Raw genomic sequence first — 16810 nt, 5'->3', positions numbered from 1 at the left:
TCACCAATGATGGGGCACGATTCATCCCACTGTCACCAATGATGGGACACTATTCATCCCACTGTCACCAATGATGGGACACTATTCATCCCACTGTCACCAATGATGGGACACTATTCATCCCACTGTCACCAATGATGGGACACTATTCATCCCACTGTCACCAATGATGGGACACTATTCATCCCACTGTCACCAATGATGGGACACTATTCATCCCACTGTCACCAATGATGGGGCACCCACCAGCAAGGGTAAACTCATTGATCCATTCGCACCTCCTCCTTCCCCAGTGCAGAAGTCCACCCTGACTAAGCTTCATTGTTGGAGCTTATCCAGGGGCATGACTTCACCCACCTTCCCTTTGGAGTGTTTCGGTGGGCTGGTCACATACTCCCCCCATAACTGGAAGCTGCTTTTCATTAGAGCAGGGATCTCCAAACTGTCTAAACAAAGGGCCAGTTTGTTGTCCATCAGGCTCTAAGAAGGCCATACTAGGGTCATCGGGAGTAGAAAATGCACTGACGTTGGTGGGAGTAAACCATAGTGGGAGGAATAGCGCCCCATCATTTGTATTAGTGGTAGGAATGGTCTTAGTGACCATCATTGGTTTTAGTGAGAGAAAAGGTGCCCTATCATTGGTATCGGTGGGAGGAATGGTACCCCATCATTGCTTTCAGTGGGAGGAATGGTACTCCATCATTGCTTTTAGTGGGAGGAATAGTGCCCCATCATTGGTGTCAGTGGGAGGAATGGTACCCCATCATTGGTTTCGGTGGGAGGAAAGGTGCCCCATCATTGGTCTTAGTGGGAGGAAAGGTGCCCCATCATTGGTTTTAGTGGGAGGAATGGTACCCCATCATTGGGTTCAGTGGGAGGAATGGTGCCCCAAGGTCTGGATAAACGCAAACAATAGGACGCAGTTAGGGAACCACTGCATTAGAGCAATGGAGGTCGGGCTCTGGCAGAGGGGGTGATAAGGGAGCATGGGGCAAAGGAGAGGTGAGTATATCTTGCTGGAGGGGTGGACTATCTGTAGTCTGTCACTTTACCCTGACTGGACAGGTGACATTGTCTCTTATGCCCTGTACACACGGTCGGACTTTCCGACAGAAAATGTGCGAACGGAGCTCGTTGTCGGAAATTCCGACCGTGTGTGGGCTCCATCGGACTTTTACCATTGGAATTTCAGACACACAAAGTTTGAGAGCTGGATCTAAAATTTTCCGACAACAAAATCCTTGTAAATTACGATCGTGTGTACACAATTCCGACGCATAAAGTGCCACGCATGCTCAGAATCAAGCAGAAGAGCAGCACTGGCTGTTGAACTTTATTTTTCCGGCTCGTTGTATCTCACCGCGTTCTTAACGTTCGGAATTTCCGACCAACTTTGTTTGACCGTGTGTATGCAAGACAAGTTCGAGCCAACATCCGTTGGAAAAAATACGATGGATTTTGTTGTTGGAATGTCCGATCGTGTATACAGGGCATAAAAGTGCAGTCACATTTGTGCAGAAAGTCCAGGATCTGGCTGCCTTCTCTAGCAGAGGTTTCTACATAAAAAAAAAAAAAACTCGCTGACCAGACAAAATTTTATAAATCCTTGACCAGATAATACAGTTGCTGCGTGGTTATAGCGGTTTTCAGTTCAGCTTTAGATGACTTTAAAATACTAATAAGCCTGCAGTTCTTTGGAGTACCATTTTTACATTTTACAAGGTAAGACTAACAGAACCACCTGTGTGCCAAAGCCGAGAAATGACCTCCGCTTTATAAACTGCACAGAAGGGTCGTGGGCCATCTATGGATGTGTCCGTACATCCACCTGACCGTAACAGGCATGTATACATGTGCTGGGTGACCTGTATGTGACTCTCGCAGTGATTTCCTCGTGGCGGGGAGCTGGAAAACATTGTGTACTGCGGGGGCTGGGATTGCACAATGTTTTAATTTAATTTAATGCAGGAGCTTTGGACTTTAATTTTTTTTCTTTCTTTTTTCAGTATTGAGGATTTCACACACAATTGCTAATGCAGGATGCCAAGCTATAAAATAGCTCTGGAAATAAGAGAATGGTGTAAACAGGATGTACATGATTCACATTGAGGACATTCCCCATCCACATAATTTGCAAATCTGCATTGTTCTTAAGTTCTGGTACTATGAGCTATGCTGTATATGATATATACCATATATGCACAGTGTGTGGATAGATATCTATATATCTCTCTCTCTCTCTCTCTCTCTCTCTCTCTCTCTCTCTCTCTCTCTCTCTCTCTCTCCTTCTCCCCCCCCTCTCTCTCTCTCTCTCTCCCCCCCCTCTCTCCTTCTCCCCCCCCCCCTCTCTCTCTCTCTCCCCCCCTCTCTCTCCCCCCCCTCTCTCTCCTCTCCCTCTCTCCCCCCCTCTCTCTCTCTCCCCTCCCCCTCTCTCTCTTTTTCTCTCTCTTTTTCTCTCTCTCTCTCTCTCTCTCTCTCCCTCTCCCTCTCCCTCTCCCTCTCCCTCTCTCCCTCCCTGTTTTCAGAAAACTTTTTACATTTTCTTAAATTTTATCAATCAACAATTTACAAAATGCAAAGAGCGAAACAGAAGACATATCTAAATCAAATTTAATATTTGGTGTGGCCACTCTTTTTTTTTTTTTTTTTTTTTTTTTTTGCTTCAAACCACCATCAATACTTACACTTGCAATGTCAGGGATTTTGTAGGATTATTAACCAAATTTACCAAGGAGAGTGATAATGATCATCAATTTCATGTCCAGGTTGAAACAGTCATTAACTGAAACAGATACAGCTGTGTAGGAGGTTTAAAACTGGGAAAGGAACAGCCAAACTCTGCTACTAAGGTGAGGTTGTGGGAAAAGTGTTTCATGTCACAGGTCATATACCATGGCAAGACTGAGCACAGCAACAAGACACAAGGGAGTTTTACTGCATCAGCAAGGTTTCTACCAGGAAAAGATTTCAAAGCAGACTGGGGTTTCAAGCTGAGCTGTTGAAGCCCTTTTTGATGAAGCACAAGAAGAAGACCGTAGACTCAGTGGTTGGCCAAGAAAACGTAAAGTGATTGTAAAGGTTTGCATTTTTTTTTAAAGAACAAACATGTCATACTTGCCTCCACTGTCCAGTTCGTTTTGCACAGAGTGGCCTCCGAACACCAACTTCTGGGGTCCCTCGGTGGCTCTCGCGGCTCCTCCTCTTATCAGATAACCGAGTCCAGCATTTGCATCCATAGACACGAATGCTGGACTTGGCCCCGCCCCCCGTCACCCGAGTCTTTGGATTTGATTGACAGCAGCGGGAGCCAATGACTGCGCTGCTATCAATCTATCCAATCAAGAGCCGAGAACCCCGGGCAAAGGAAGAGCGCATCTCCACCAGGTGTAATTCCAGGGCTCGGGTAAGTAAAACGGGGGGCTGGGGGCCGTTGAATGCCAGGTGTTTTTTCACCTTAATGCATAGGATGCATTAAGGTGAAAAAACACGAAGGTTTACAACCCCTTTAATTCAGCAGATGAAAGACACATCTTACTTCGCTTCAACATCAGAAGATGTCCACCAATGCCACCAGCACAGAACTGATGTAAACCAGTGGGACCCAGGTACATCCATCTACTGCCCAGAGAAGTCTGACCAGAAGTTGTCTGCATGGAAGAATTGTGGCCAAAAAGCCACACCTCCGACGTGGAAACAAGGCTAAGTGACTCAACTATGCAGGAAAACCTAAGAAATGGGGTGCAGAAAAATGGCAGCAGGTGCCCTGGGCTGATGAGTTTAAATGTGAAATATTTGGCTGTAATAGGAGGCAGTTTGTTGAGGAAGGAATGAAGAGTGATACAACAATAAGTGTCTGCAGGCAACTGTGAAGCATGGTGGAGGTTTCTTGCAAGTTTGGGGCTGCATTTATGCAAATACCATCAGGGAGGGGTGTGATTGGCCCCAAATTTATTCTGCAGTAGGACAACAACCCCCAAATATACCGCCATTGTCATTGAGAACTATCTTTAGTGTAAAGAACAAGGAGTCCTGGAAGTGATGGTTTGACCCCCACAGAGCCCCGATCTCATAATCATGGAGTCTGTCTGGGATTACATAGAGACAGAAGGATTTGAGGCAGCCGCCATCCACAGAAGATCTGTTGTTCGTTCTCCAAGATGTTTGGAGCAACCTACCTGCCGAGTTCCTTCAAAAACTGTGTGAAAGTCTATCTAGAACAGGTGTGTCAAACTCAATTTCATTGTGGGCCGCATCAGCATTATGATTGTCCTCAAAAGGGCCGGTTGTATCTGTAAGATTAGATGTCCAGCGCATCCCCTCCCCTTACATTAGATGTCAAGAGCCACCCCACCATCAGAAGTTGAGTCCCCTACTCTCCCTAACATCACAGTGCACCCCCTTTCCTTATGCTGCTGCTGGGAAGAAGCTGGATGCATTGCTTGAAAGCAGACAGTAGGTATCTGGAGGAGGACCAGAGGAGGGCTGGAGCTCTCCTGCAGCTGCAGGAGAGGTGTGAGGGCCACATGAAATGGCCTGGAGGGCCGGATTCGGCCCGCGGGCCTTGTGTTTGACACCTGTGACCTAAAAGAATTGATGCTGGTATGAAAGGAAAGGGCGGTCACACCAAATATTGATTGGATTTGCATTTCTCTTCTGTTCATTTATTTTCCTATTTGTAAATTGATACTAATGAATAAAGTGGACCTTCAGTCATTTTTTTTCAACTATTTTGCTAGAAAATTACTTCTAAACCCCAAACATTTTTTTTTTTTTTTAAAGCAGAGGCACTAGGGATTAAAATGGTGATCGTTGCAATTTTTTATGTCGCACACTATTTGCGCAGATTTTAAAGAAAGAAAATAAAAATACACTTTAATGAATAGAAAGGTAAAAAACACAAGTTACCCACACATAGTTACCCCAATTTTTCTGTATAATGTGAAAGGCCGTGTAAATGGATACCTAACATGTCACGCTTTAAAATTGCACGCTCGTGGAATGGCGACTAATGACACTTTAAACACCTTTACAGTTTACCTGTTTAGAGTTTCAGAGGAGGTCTAGCACTAGAATTCTTGCTCATGCTCTAACATTCGCGGCAATAGCTCACAAGTGTGGTTCAAATACCGTTTACATATGCGTGCGTGACTTATGTATGCGTTCCCTTCTGCGTGCGAGCACAGAGGGATGATGGGGCTTAAAAAAAAAAAAAAAAATATTATTTATTTTACTTTTTTATTTTTACACTGTCCCTTTCTTTTATAATTTTTTTATTTATTTTTTTGATCACCTTTATTCCTATTACAAGGAATGTAAACATCCCTTGTAATAGAAATAAGGATGACAGGTCCTCTTTATGGAATGGAAGTGGGGGGGGGGGGGGGGGGATGAGAGGTTTGGTAGATCATGGAGGACGTTACAAGGAAGCAGAAACATTTCATGAAAGGTAGATGACAGGACTTTAAAGTAGTGGATGGGTATAGATTATTTTTGGAGGATCAGGATATTGTTTATTGTGACTTTAGGTATTACATTAATGTGAATTTTGTGTGTTTTGAAGTGCTGCTGTTTGTTTTGCCTTTATTATCTTTTGTGCAAATTTTGCTACAGAATGATTGTTAATTTTCCAGTAGGTGGCGCTGGAATCCCCGCTGTTGTACTGTGGAGGGGAAATCCCATTGTTCTAATCCAATGCGAAGTAGGAGTTTGCTTTGCTGTGTGTAATAAGGACGAGTTTATTATTCCCTCTGATGAGGTTTTCCTGTATCCGTGATCTCTCAGCTGCTGCTCATATCCAAATCCGATCACTAAAACCTAACATCAGCTATAACACAATCTCCATTCAAATGATTTTCAGTCAGTTCTGCAGTGTTTATTAATAGAATACTTGGTAGATGTCTTCCTATTACAGGGTGAAAACTGTCTGCCAGTTGTACTCCTGTGTTATCACCTTACCATATGTCCTCTTGGTGGAGACTACAACTGATTGTGGCAGCAGATATTGCCCAGGCATGGTCCACCATTGTCACTATTGGCAAGCCGGTCCTGGGGAATGATGTGCACCCGATGCTGGAGACAGGAAATAGAAGAATGAGGCTGGAGAAGATCAGCAACAGTAAAAAACGGGAGGACAGACCATACTGGCCTCATAAAGAATGAGGAAGGACATCTGGTTACAAAGGATGGGGAGATGGCAAAGGTATTGCATTTATTCTTCTCCTCAGTCTTCATGAGGCAATTGGGTGGCTTCAGTAGCCAAAACTGCAGTGTTTATCCTCATGACACAACACAGGAAGCACCTCCATGGTTAACAGAGGACAGAATTAAAATTAGACTTGGGAAACTTAACATTAATAAATCACCGGGACCAGATGGCTTGCATCCGAGGGTACTTAGGGAACTCAGTCAAGTAATTGCCAGACCATTGTTCCTAATTTTTACTGACAGTCTACTGACTGTAATGGTACCAGGTGATTGGAAAAAAGCAAATGTAGCACCAATATTTAAAATGACCCAAAATACATCCCTAGGAATTACAGACCAGTTAGCCTAACATCAATAGTATATAAACTCTTGGAGGTGATAAGGGACTTTATACAAGATTTTAGTTATGAGAACGGTATCATTAGCAGTAATCGGCATGGATTCATGAAGGATCGTTCTTGCCAAACCAATCTACTAACCTTCTATGAGGAGGTGAGTTGCCATCTAGATAAAGGAAGGCCCGTAGACGTGGTGTATCTGGATTTTGCAAAAGCATTTGACACAGTTACCCATAAACGTTTATTGTACAAAATAAGGTCCATTGACATGGACCATAGGGTGAGTACCTGGATTGAAACCTGGCTACAAGGGCGTGTTCAGAGGGTGGTGATAAATGGGGAGTACTCAGAATGGTCAGGGGTGAGTAGTGGGGTCCCCCAGGGTTCTGTGCTGGGACCAATCCTGTTTAATTTGTTCATAAACGACATGGAGGATGGGATAAACAGTTCAATCTCTGTATTTGTGGACGATACTAAGCTAAGCAGGGCAATAACTTCTCTGCAGGATATGGAAACCTTGGAAAAGATCTGAACAAATTAATGGGGTGGGCGACTACATGGCAAATGAGGTTCAATGTAGAAAAATGTAAAATAATGCAAAAATATGAATGCAATCTATACACTGGGGGGAGAACCTCTGGGGGAGTCTAGGATGGAAAAGGACCTGGGGGTCCTAGTAGATGACAGGCTCAGCAATGGAATGCAATGCCAAGCTGCTGCTAACAAAGCAAACAGAATATTGGCATGCATTGAAAAGGGGATCAACTCCAGAGATAAAATGATAATTCTCCCACTCTACAAGACTCTGGTCCAGCTGCACCTGGAGTATGCTGTCCAGTTCTGGGCACCAGTCCTCAGGAAGGATGTGCTGGAAATGGAGCGAGTACAAAGAAGGGCAGCAAAGCTAATAAAGGGTCTGGAGGATCTTAATTATGAGGAAAGGTTGTGAGCACTGAACTTATTCTCTCTGGAGAAGAGACGCTTGAGAGGGGATATGATTTCAATTTACAAATACTGTACTGGTGACCCCACAATAGGGATAAAACTTTTTCGTAGAAGGGAGTTTAACAAGACTCGTGGCCACTCATTAAAATTAGAAGAAAAGAGGTTTAACCTTAAACTGTGTAGAGGGTTCAAGAGCAGCAAGGATGTGGAATTCCCTTCCACAGGCGGTGGTCTCAGCGGGGGACATCGATAGCTTCAAGAAACTATTAGATAAGCACCTGAACCACCGCAGGGATATACAATGTAATACTGACACATAATCACACACATAGGTTGGACTTGGGTCTTTTTTCAACCTTCCCTACTTTGTAACTATGTAGCGACAGAAATGGGTGAAAAGGGTTTTTTATTTTAAGACCATAGTTTATGATGGTGTTTTAGCAATCTAAATGTCACCCAATACATCACCTGTATAAGGGATGAGAGTTCATAAATTCTCAAATGCATCTGTAGAAGTCAGATGGGTAAAATCTCATCGGAGGTGTTGGAAAGCTGAATTCCAATTCTTCCAAAAGTAATGCAGATGTGCTGTGAACATCCGTCTACACATACTCTAAGGCCCCTGGTGGCCAACCTCAAGGGCTCCATGTGGCCCTTTAGTACATGATGTGCAGCCCTCAGACCTCAGCAGCCTGTAGTGGAAACATTGATTTAAGGTAAAAGCATTGTTCTCTACCAGCCTCCTGTAGCATGTTTCCTGTATCGTATTGTCTTCTGCAGCATATCCCCAGCCAACAATGTGTCCTGTCCTCACTCTCTGACCCTCATCTCCTCTATTAGGTTTGCAGTCTGACAGTCCTCTCAAGCATTCTATGAACTGAAAATTATATGTGGCTCTTTGGTTATGTCAGGGGCCACATTTAAGGCCATCTATAGCTCAGAAACTCGTTGGTCTAAGGCAAATCATGCCCTTGGCACTCTCAGCCACTGCAATCTGTCACAGTGGTTTTACGTGTTGCATCAGGTTTATTGAGCGCATGAAGGACGTTTGTTTAGAAATCTAGAATGTTTTTTAGTTGCCAGGTTGGCAAAGGTCTGTATCGATGGGAACATGCAGCCTGCTCTTTGATATTGTTCAGAGTTGATGGACAGGTGCATTTGACCTGCAATTCACCTCCTTTTTGCCCCCCCCCCCCGCAGTCGACCTCCTTTTTTGCCCCCCCGCAGTCGGCCTCCTTTTTTTTGCCCCCCCCGCAGTCGGCCTCCTTTTTTTTGCCCCCCCGCAGTCGGCCTCCTTTTTTTTGCCCCCCCGCAGTCGGCCTCCTTTTTTTTGCCCCCCCGCAGTCGGCCTCCTTTTTTTGCCCCCCGCAGTCGGCCTCCTTTTTTTGCCCCCCCGCAGTCGGCCTCCTTTTTTTTGCCCCCCCCGCAGTCGGCCTCCTTTTTTTTGCCCCCCCCCGCAGTCGGCCTCCTTTTTTTTGCCCCCCCGCAGTCGGCCTCCTTTTTTTTGCCCCCCCGCAGTCGGCCTCCTTTTTTTTTGCCCCCCCCCCCGCAGTTGGCCTCCTTTTTTTTGCCCCCCCCCGCAGTCGGCCTCTTTTTTTTTTTTTTTTTTGCCCCCCCCCCCGCAGTCGGCCTCCCTTTTTTTGCCCCCCCCCCGCAGTCGGCCTCATTCTATGCTTCATCAGCCTGCTTCAAGTGACTTTTGTGTCCCCACTGATTTGCATGGACAGTTCTGACATGAACAAAAGCTCACTGATGTCTGAGGCTATTCTTCTCTCTTGGCCTCCTTTTGCTCTAGAGTTGGCCTTTTTTGCCCCCGCAGTTGGCCTCCTCCTTGCCCCTGGCGACTCTCCTGTGGGCCCATATATATTGTTGTCTGCAGCTTTATAGCTGGATAAGCCAACACTTGAAAAGTACAGCAAAAGTACTGTACATTGGACTGATCCATCTCATAAACTTGTTTGTGTTAATTGGGCTCCCAATCTTTTTCTTACAAGCAGTAAAGAAACGCCTAAAAATGTAAAAAGGAGCCTAAAGCTCCACCTGCTGGCTATATGTTGTACTGCATTATATTAATATGCAATATTCCATAATGACCTATCTTAAGAAGTTAACAAAAAATGCTTACATTTTATTTTTATTTTTTTCGTTTCGACCATGATCAATAAAGCATGTACAAAATGTAACATCCCTTTTTAAACAGAAATGGCACAACTGCAGTGCATTTGGAGAGATCCCCTGGTTGAACCATTACACTTGTTGTCCTGTAAGAACCAGCAAGATGGTCCTCTGACTTTTTTTTCCTTTCAGTTGTCACAGTGATGGAGGGAGATGATTCTCCGGATCCTGTTGTTCCTCTTATGTGCTGACGGTTCTCTTCCCCTCCCTGACAGGTCTGTGTATGATGGAGAAGAGCACAGCACGTTCATGGAGAAGCTGGAGGCTCGCATCCGCAACCATGACCGCGAGATCGAGAAGATGTGTAATTTTCACTACCAGGGATTCGTGGATTCCATCACCGAGCTTTTGAAAGTGAGAGGAGAGGCTGAGAAACTGAAGGTGGGTCTTCCCGGGTCTGCTTTTTACATGTTTAGAGACTTCAAAGATGAATTCCAGGTATGAATATTTTATACATAGTTATATTGATCCAGCTTGGATCAATGTAACTGTATATACCATACCTGGCTGATACTTTTGGAAGCCACTGAAGTACACATTGCTACTGCAGTGATCTCCACTTGCCCCCCCCCCCCCAGGTCCTGTGCTGAGCAGCTGCATTGTGAACACAGAAGGTAAGCCACTCAGCATGGCCCCTTTCAGAGAATGATCAAAAATGGACTACAGTGTGTCCCTATGGGTAACCAGATGTAAATGGATGTACACCCACCTATATCCTACATCATTCCGCATCCTTTCAGGTTTGTGGGACTGAACAGAAAAAGCTTGTGTCCAGGTGTGCTTCTACTGACCGGACCGGATCTTGGTGGATATAGGTGAACACAGGTCTGCTTACATTCGTCCACTCATAGGGATTACATGGGTCTCTTTTTTTCCCCATCACAAGATGGAGCAAAGATCAGATGTGTGTTATCTGTTTCTGATCTGACTATGATCGTCTAAGCAGGAGATCGTAGTCAGAGGGCATCCGTGTGAAAGGGGCAAATTGATATATTATTTGGTACACGGTTTTAACAAAAATCCTGCTCTGTTTGTTTTTATTATTGTTATTTTAGTTTATCACTATATGTGGAAACAAGTGCTCAAAATTGTAGTTTTTTTTTTTTTTTTATTTTTTTTTTTTAATGTATTATTTATTCCACAGTGCTATCTGTATAAAACACATGGAATTGCAATTGCCACTGCACTCTGTAGGCAATTTTTTTTTACATATTGAAGGCTTCTAATTTTTCAGCAAAGCCTCCAGCCTACTTGCAATTATTGCTGACACAGTTGTCACATGATTTGGTTACCACTCTGGTTCTCGATGATCACTGGGGACCTGAGGTATTGGTGACATTAGGGACTGAGAGCCGGCAGCTGTGCAGAGTGTTAGCTGGTGGCTCTCAAAAAGGAAGCACTCTGGTTCCTAATGGTCAGTGGGGACATGAGGTATCCGTAATTGAGAACCGGCAGCTGTGCAAAGTGTTGGCCACTGACTCTCAAAGAGGGAGCACTCCAATAGTCCGTGTGGTTGCCAGTGATTACATAAAGAGGACTCTCTGGTTCCTGACGATCAGTGGGGACCTGAAGTATCGGGGATTGAGAGCCGACAGCTGCTCGGTGTGTTGGCTGCTAGCTCCCAAAGATGGAGCACTTTGGTTCCCAAAGATTACGTAAAGAGAGAACACGCTGACTGTTTCCTGATGCTGTGGAGACCTGAGGTATCAGGGATTGAGAGTTGGCAGCTGGCCCTCAAAGAGGGAGCACTTTGATCGGTTCCTGATGATCAGTGAAGACCTGGGGTATCCGTGACATTAGGGATTGAGAGCCAGCAGCTGCGCAAAGTGTTGGCTGCTGGCTCACAAAGATACAACACAACATAAGGGAAGAATATGCTGATTGGTTCCTGATGATCAGTGGGAACCTGGGGTATCCGTGACATTAGGGATTGAAAGCCGGCAGCTGTGCAGAGTGTTGGCAGCTGGCCCTCAAAGAGGAAGCACACTGATCAGTTCCTGCTGATCAGTGGGGACCTAAGGTATCAGTGACATCAGGAATTGAGAGCTGGTAGCTGCACAAAGTGTTGGCTGCTGGCTCCCAAAGATAGAGCACTCTGATTAGTTCCCAATGATTACATAAAGAGAGAACACGCTGATTGGTTCCTAATGAGCATTGAGGACCTGAGGTATAAGTGACATTAGGGATTGAGAGCCGGCAGCTGTGCAGAGTGTTGGCAGCTGGCCCTCAGAGAGATAACTGATTGATTGGTTCCCGATAATTACATAAAGTTAGAACACTCTTGTTCCTGGTGATCAGTGAGGACCTGAGGTTATCGGTGACATCAGGGATTGAGAGCCGGTGGCTGCTGGCTCTGAGGATAGATCTATCTCCAGCATGGGGCAGAATGTTGTGGAACTTTTCTATAGATTGTGTGTGGGAAGGGGTTAATGTGGTGTATGAGCCATAGGAATGTGTGGTCACCAGCTTGCTTATTCATGGTTGTTGCTCAGCAGCAATTGGCCCCTTTCTTGGTAGACCAGGAAAAGATGTTGCCCACACACCACAGTCGTGCTCTAGACCTGATTCTGTGAGATGACGCTGCTGGCAGTTTACAGAGAAGCTCATTATCATCAAGCAGAAGCACTTTGGTACAATCCACATCCTTTTCCTCTTTGTCCAGGAATTCCTCCCTCAGAGGGGGAATTAAGGATTCTCCTGACCCGACTGTCTTGTGGTCCATCATCCACATTGTAGCTCAGCTATTTCTGCTCTTTGCAGAGGTTTATGTTAGTCCTCAGAGTGTCTATTTGGAGTAGTGGGTAATTGTTGTGTTGAGGGATTCAGGCATGTTTTGCTAAAATCAGCTTGTTTACGTATTGTGGTTTGAGGGCTTTCAGACAATCGTTCTCCTAAATGTTGTGATTCCTCTTTGTGAGGAGCTTTTCATTCAGCTCCAGTGCCCGGGAATAGTGGCTGCTGTCATGTGTACAATTGTGATCTATTTTATTTTTATAATCCACTGAGGACCTGGAGGACACTATATACAGGCATACCCCACTTTTAGACCCCTTTCACACTGGGGCAGTTTGCAGGCACTATTGCGCTAAAAATAGCGCCTGCAAACCGACCCGAAATAGCCACTGCTGTGTCTCCAGTGTGAAAGCCTCGAGGGCTTTCACACTGGAGCGGTGCGCTAGCAGGACGCTGAAAAAAGTCCTGCTAGCAGCATCTTCGGAGCATCTTCGGAGCGGTGAAGGAACGGTGTATACACGCTCCTTCACCGCTCCTGCCCATTGAAATCAATGGGGCAGCATGGCTATACCGCCGGCAAACCGTCCCGCCAGCGTCCGAACACCGCCGCTAAAACGACTGTAAAGTGCAGCACAGCCGATGCACCTCCCGCCCCACTGTGAAAGGGGCCTAAAGTACACAATGGGACCAGAGCATGTATGTGAAACGAAAATGTACTTAAAGTGAAGCAATACCTTTTGCCACTTCTTAATGCATGTACTGCATTGCAGTAGTCATTTACAGATGTAACTGATTACCTAGGCAAGCTGGCCGACCTCAAAATTGGATATGCTATAGTCGTGGATCCCCTCTCGGTGCTCCCAAAGGTCCCTGTCTCCAGGGGAGGATGGGGTGGTCTCACTCACCGTGACCATGGTGCAGGGTCAGGTTGATGTAGATTCTAGCCAGCATGGTCTGACTATGGCACTTGTGTCCACCTGGCTGTTGTAGTTCGTGAGAAAGCATAGAGTGCGGTGGCAGGCTGTGCTCCCGGCACCTGTTTATTGTTGCTGCAGCTCACTTCAGCAGCAGCACAGAGCGGATGATCAGCATGGGGGGGCCGCATCTCCACTCCATGGGCCCTCTGAGGGAGATCTCCATGAAGGGGCAGGGGCTGGGAGACAAGCCTGTAGAGTCGTGAAGCCGGCTCTCATAGGCTGCACCAGTGTGCTGGAAGTTTGTACAGCATAAGTATGCACCGGAGGGCTGTGTGCAAGGGAGGGAATGGGGGTGGCTCGAGGGGTCCCAGAACTGGGTAGGACACTGGACTGAGCAATTTATGGGGCAGGACAGAGGGGCCAACCGAGGGTGTTGGTGGAGAATGTGAGACTGAATAGCGGCTGCCTATTGCTGCTGCCTGCCCTGAGTGGAGCGGTGCCTGGCAGTGCGCCCTGCTTGTTAGGACATGCGGGCCTGGTGTCATCCGGGTGCGGGCCGCACCTCCATAGCGACGCCACTGTCCGTACTTGTGAGACACATAGCGTACACTAGCGAGTATGGACATACCCGTGAACGTACGTAAAGTGAAGGTACGTATAATTCAGTTGAATGCTTACTTTTTAGTTTTTGTTTCCTAAATAGCTATCTTTTGGAACTTCCATGTGCCTGTTTTAACTTAAAGTGGTTGTTAACTCACTTCTTTTACATGTTCCCGTCCTCTCTGCACCATTATAATAATTCTCCCTGTGCCTGTGTTCTGTAAAAAATCTTCCCGATTGTACCTGTATGAGCTCCGCTCCCGCCGCTCAGCTGATTCCTCTCCTCCTCTCTCTCCGGCTTACAGCTGCAGTGGGCGGGGCCCAGCCCTCCCGCTGAAGTCACCTGGGGAGGAGGGGGAGAGAGAGAGCGCCGAGCTGCTGACAATCAGCTGAGCGGCGGGGGCGGAGCTCATACAGGTACAATCGGGCAGATTTTTTTTTACAGAACACAGGCACAGGGACAATTATAATGGTGCAGAGAGGATGGGAGCATGTAATAGAAGATATGATAGCAGCAGAAGTAGAAGGGGGGCGCACTGGTACAAGCAGAGACGGGCAGAGAGGGGTGGGGAGAAGGACGAGGGCTGCGGATGACGGAATCACGCAAACGGACCACAATGTCAGGGCTCAGAAGCCATGATTATCATGGTCAGTTTGCAGAGGGAAGGGCATAGCCAGGCAGGATCAGCCAGGTATTTCAGGTGAGACGGGGTTCCAAATGACAGGCTTCAAGGGAACAGGATCTTTTTTTTTTTTTTTTTTTTTTGGTTTAACAAACACTTTAAGTTCCTTTCATAGCATTTAGACAGCGGGGCTTCATGTTGCTTGTTCAGAACAAGAAAGCTATGCTAGATTTTATTGACCTGCCACTGGCTTTCTTCATATTTTTTTTTTTTTTGTGTGGATCTGCTGATCTTTGTGGTGTGGGACGATCCCCTGCTCTACTGTGGTGACATCCGGTCAGCTAAGGCAGGGCTTGACAAATTTGCTTTGAATCTAAGAGCCAGCTAAAAAAAAGTTAGGAGCCAGTTTTTTTTTTTTTTAACCACTTGCCTACCGAGCATTTTCACCCCCTTCCTGCCCAGGCCAATTTTCATTGTTGTCACACTTTGAAAGACAATTGCGCGGTCATGCAACACTGTACTGCATATGAAACGTTATATCATTTTTTTCACACAAATAGAGCTTTATTTTGGTGGTATTTAATCAACTCTGGGTTTTTTATTTTTTGCTAAATAAAGACCAAAAAGTTTGAAGAAAAAGAAAACAACTTAATTTCTGTTATAAAGTTTTGCAAATAAGTAATTTTTCTTCACCGATGAGGCTGTGCTAATCGGCACTGATGGGGCGGCACTGATTATCAGTGTAAATGTCCCCGTCACAGAATAGCCGGTTATCGGCTTTCTTTTCCTTGCGCTGTGACAGAGCTGAGGAAAGGAAGTGCTGATAACCGGCATTTGTTTACATGTGACCAGCTGTGATTGGACACAGCTGATCATATGGTAGAGGGGCACTGTGATTGGTCGTTTACTTCGATTCGTGATCAGCTGTGCCCGTATACTTGTTTATCAATTGTGCATTTTTATGATTTTTGGGTTGTCTTTTAAACATTGTGAATATTCTTTATCATTTTAATCATAATTTTTTTCTTTTTCAGAATCAAGTAACGGACACTAATGGAAGACTGCAGATAGATGGAGCCGAGGTGATCTCACTGTTATGTTGACTATAGTCATTGGATAGGGCACTGCAGGGTTGCTATATTTTTGTTATCTGACTGGTATAGTTCAGGACACAGGCAACTTATTCAGGCCCCCATGGGTTATTAGCAGTGATGGCGAACCTTGGCACCCCAGATGTTTTGGAACTTCATTTCCCATGATGCTCTTCTACACTGCAGAGTGCATGAGCATCATGGGAAATGTAGTTCCAAAACATCTGGGGTGCCAAGGTTCGCCATCACTGAGTTATAGGATTGTACCTTCAGGTGATTGGACACTGGCAAAGCTTTTGAGGTCTTGGCTCCCCTATAATCCAAATCCACCCCCCGGAGTCCTCAGCTTTTTGCTAATGTTTGTTGGAGTATCCGAAGCCTTTTAAGCACCAAGCCTAGATCTAGCATCTCCTAGCGGAAAACAAGCACTTTAAGGTAGCATTTGTGATGTCCCTGGAGAAGGTCATGCTGGGAAATGTAGTGTAGAAGGTCATTCTTGGGCCTGGCTTTCAGCTAAATCATTCAGAATTATGTTCTTCTGGTTGTTGAGGTAAGATATCGGTAAAACCCAAATGATTCTGAAGTATGGTGGACTGAGCTAAGTGCAGTACTCTTCCAGTAGAGTACTCCTATATCTACTTCTGTAGTAGGGGACTGTTGACGTTTTCTCCAACGTGGATGTCCTATGTAATGTGTTTTTCCTTTCATTTTCCTCTAGTTATTATCCACAATGAAAGAACTGCAGAAATGCCGGATTCAGCAGAGAAACATCGCTGCCACAGTGGACAAGCTTAGCCTCTGCCTGCCTGGTAAGTGCTGGGGAATGAGCGGGCACTTTATGATCATCAACCCTTATTTGTAAAGCACTGACATTTTACACAGCTCTGTACATTACGTAATGTTAGGAAGAAAATGTCCTTCAGAAGTAAGGATGAGCTCCGGCGTGTTCGCATGCTGCACGTACAGAGCCTGCCAGGAAGTCGGCACTGCACTGCGCTAATCATAGGCAGTGAGACATTTCCCAATCTCTGCAGCCGCACATTGGGAAATGTCTCACTGCTTGTGATTAGTGCTGTGCAGTGCCGATTTCCTGGCGGGCTCGGCTCATGCAGCATGCGAACACACCGGAGCTCATCCTTATTCAGAAGGAAAATGGAGAACTAGATTCGGCCCAAGAACATTCA

At 45.7% G+C, this 16810-nt stretch overlaps 1 protein-coding gene across 1 annotated transcript in view; it reads left to right on the top strand.

Annotated features, from left to right (window-relative positions):
- Nucleotides 1-16810, top strand: part of EXOC6B (exocyst complex component 6B) — a 443087-nt gene that overhangs the window by 86916 nt on the left and 339361 nt on the right. The window contains exons 2-4 of the mRNA XM_073611059.1: nucleotides 9878-10043; nucleotides 15570-15617; nucleotides 16345-16435. Of these exons, the coding sequence (XP_073467160.1) occupies nucleotides 9878-10043; nucleotides 15570-15617; nucleotides 16345-16435 (305 nt within the window). The remainder of the gene's footprint in view (nucleotides 1-9877; nucleotides 10044-15569; nucleotides 15618-16344; nucleotides 16436-16810) is intronic.

Source organism: Aquarana catesbeiana, linkage group LG01, assembly GCF_042186555.1.
Source record: "Aquarana catesbeiana isolate 2022-GZ linkage group LG01, ASM4218655v1, whole genome shotgun sequence".
NCBI classification, from domain to species: Eukaryota; Metazoa; Chordata; class Amphibia; order Anura; family Ranidae; genus Aquarana; species Aquarana catesbeiana.
Note: the sequence above shows the minus strand (reverse complement) of the source record. Positions and strands in the feature narration are given on the sequence as shown.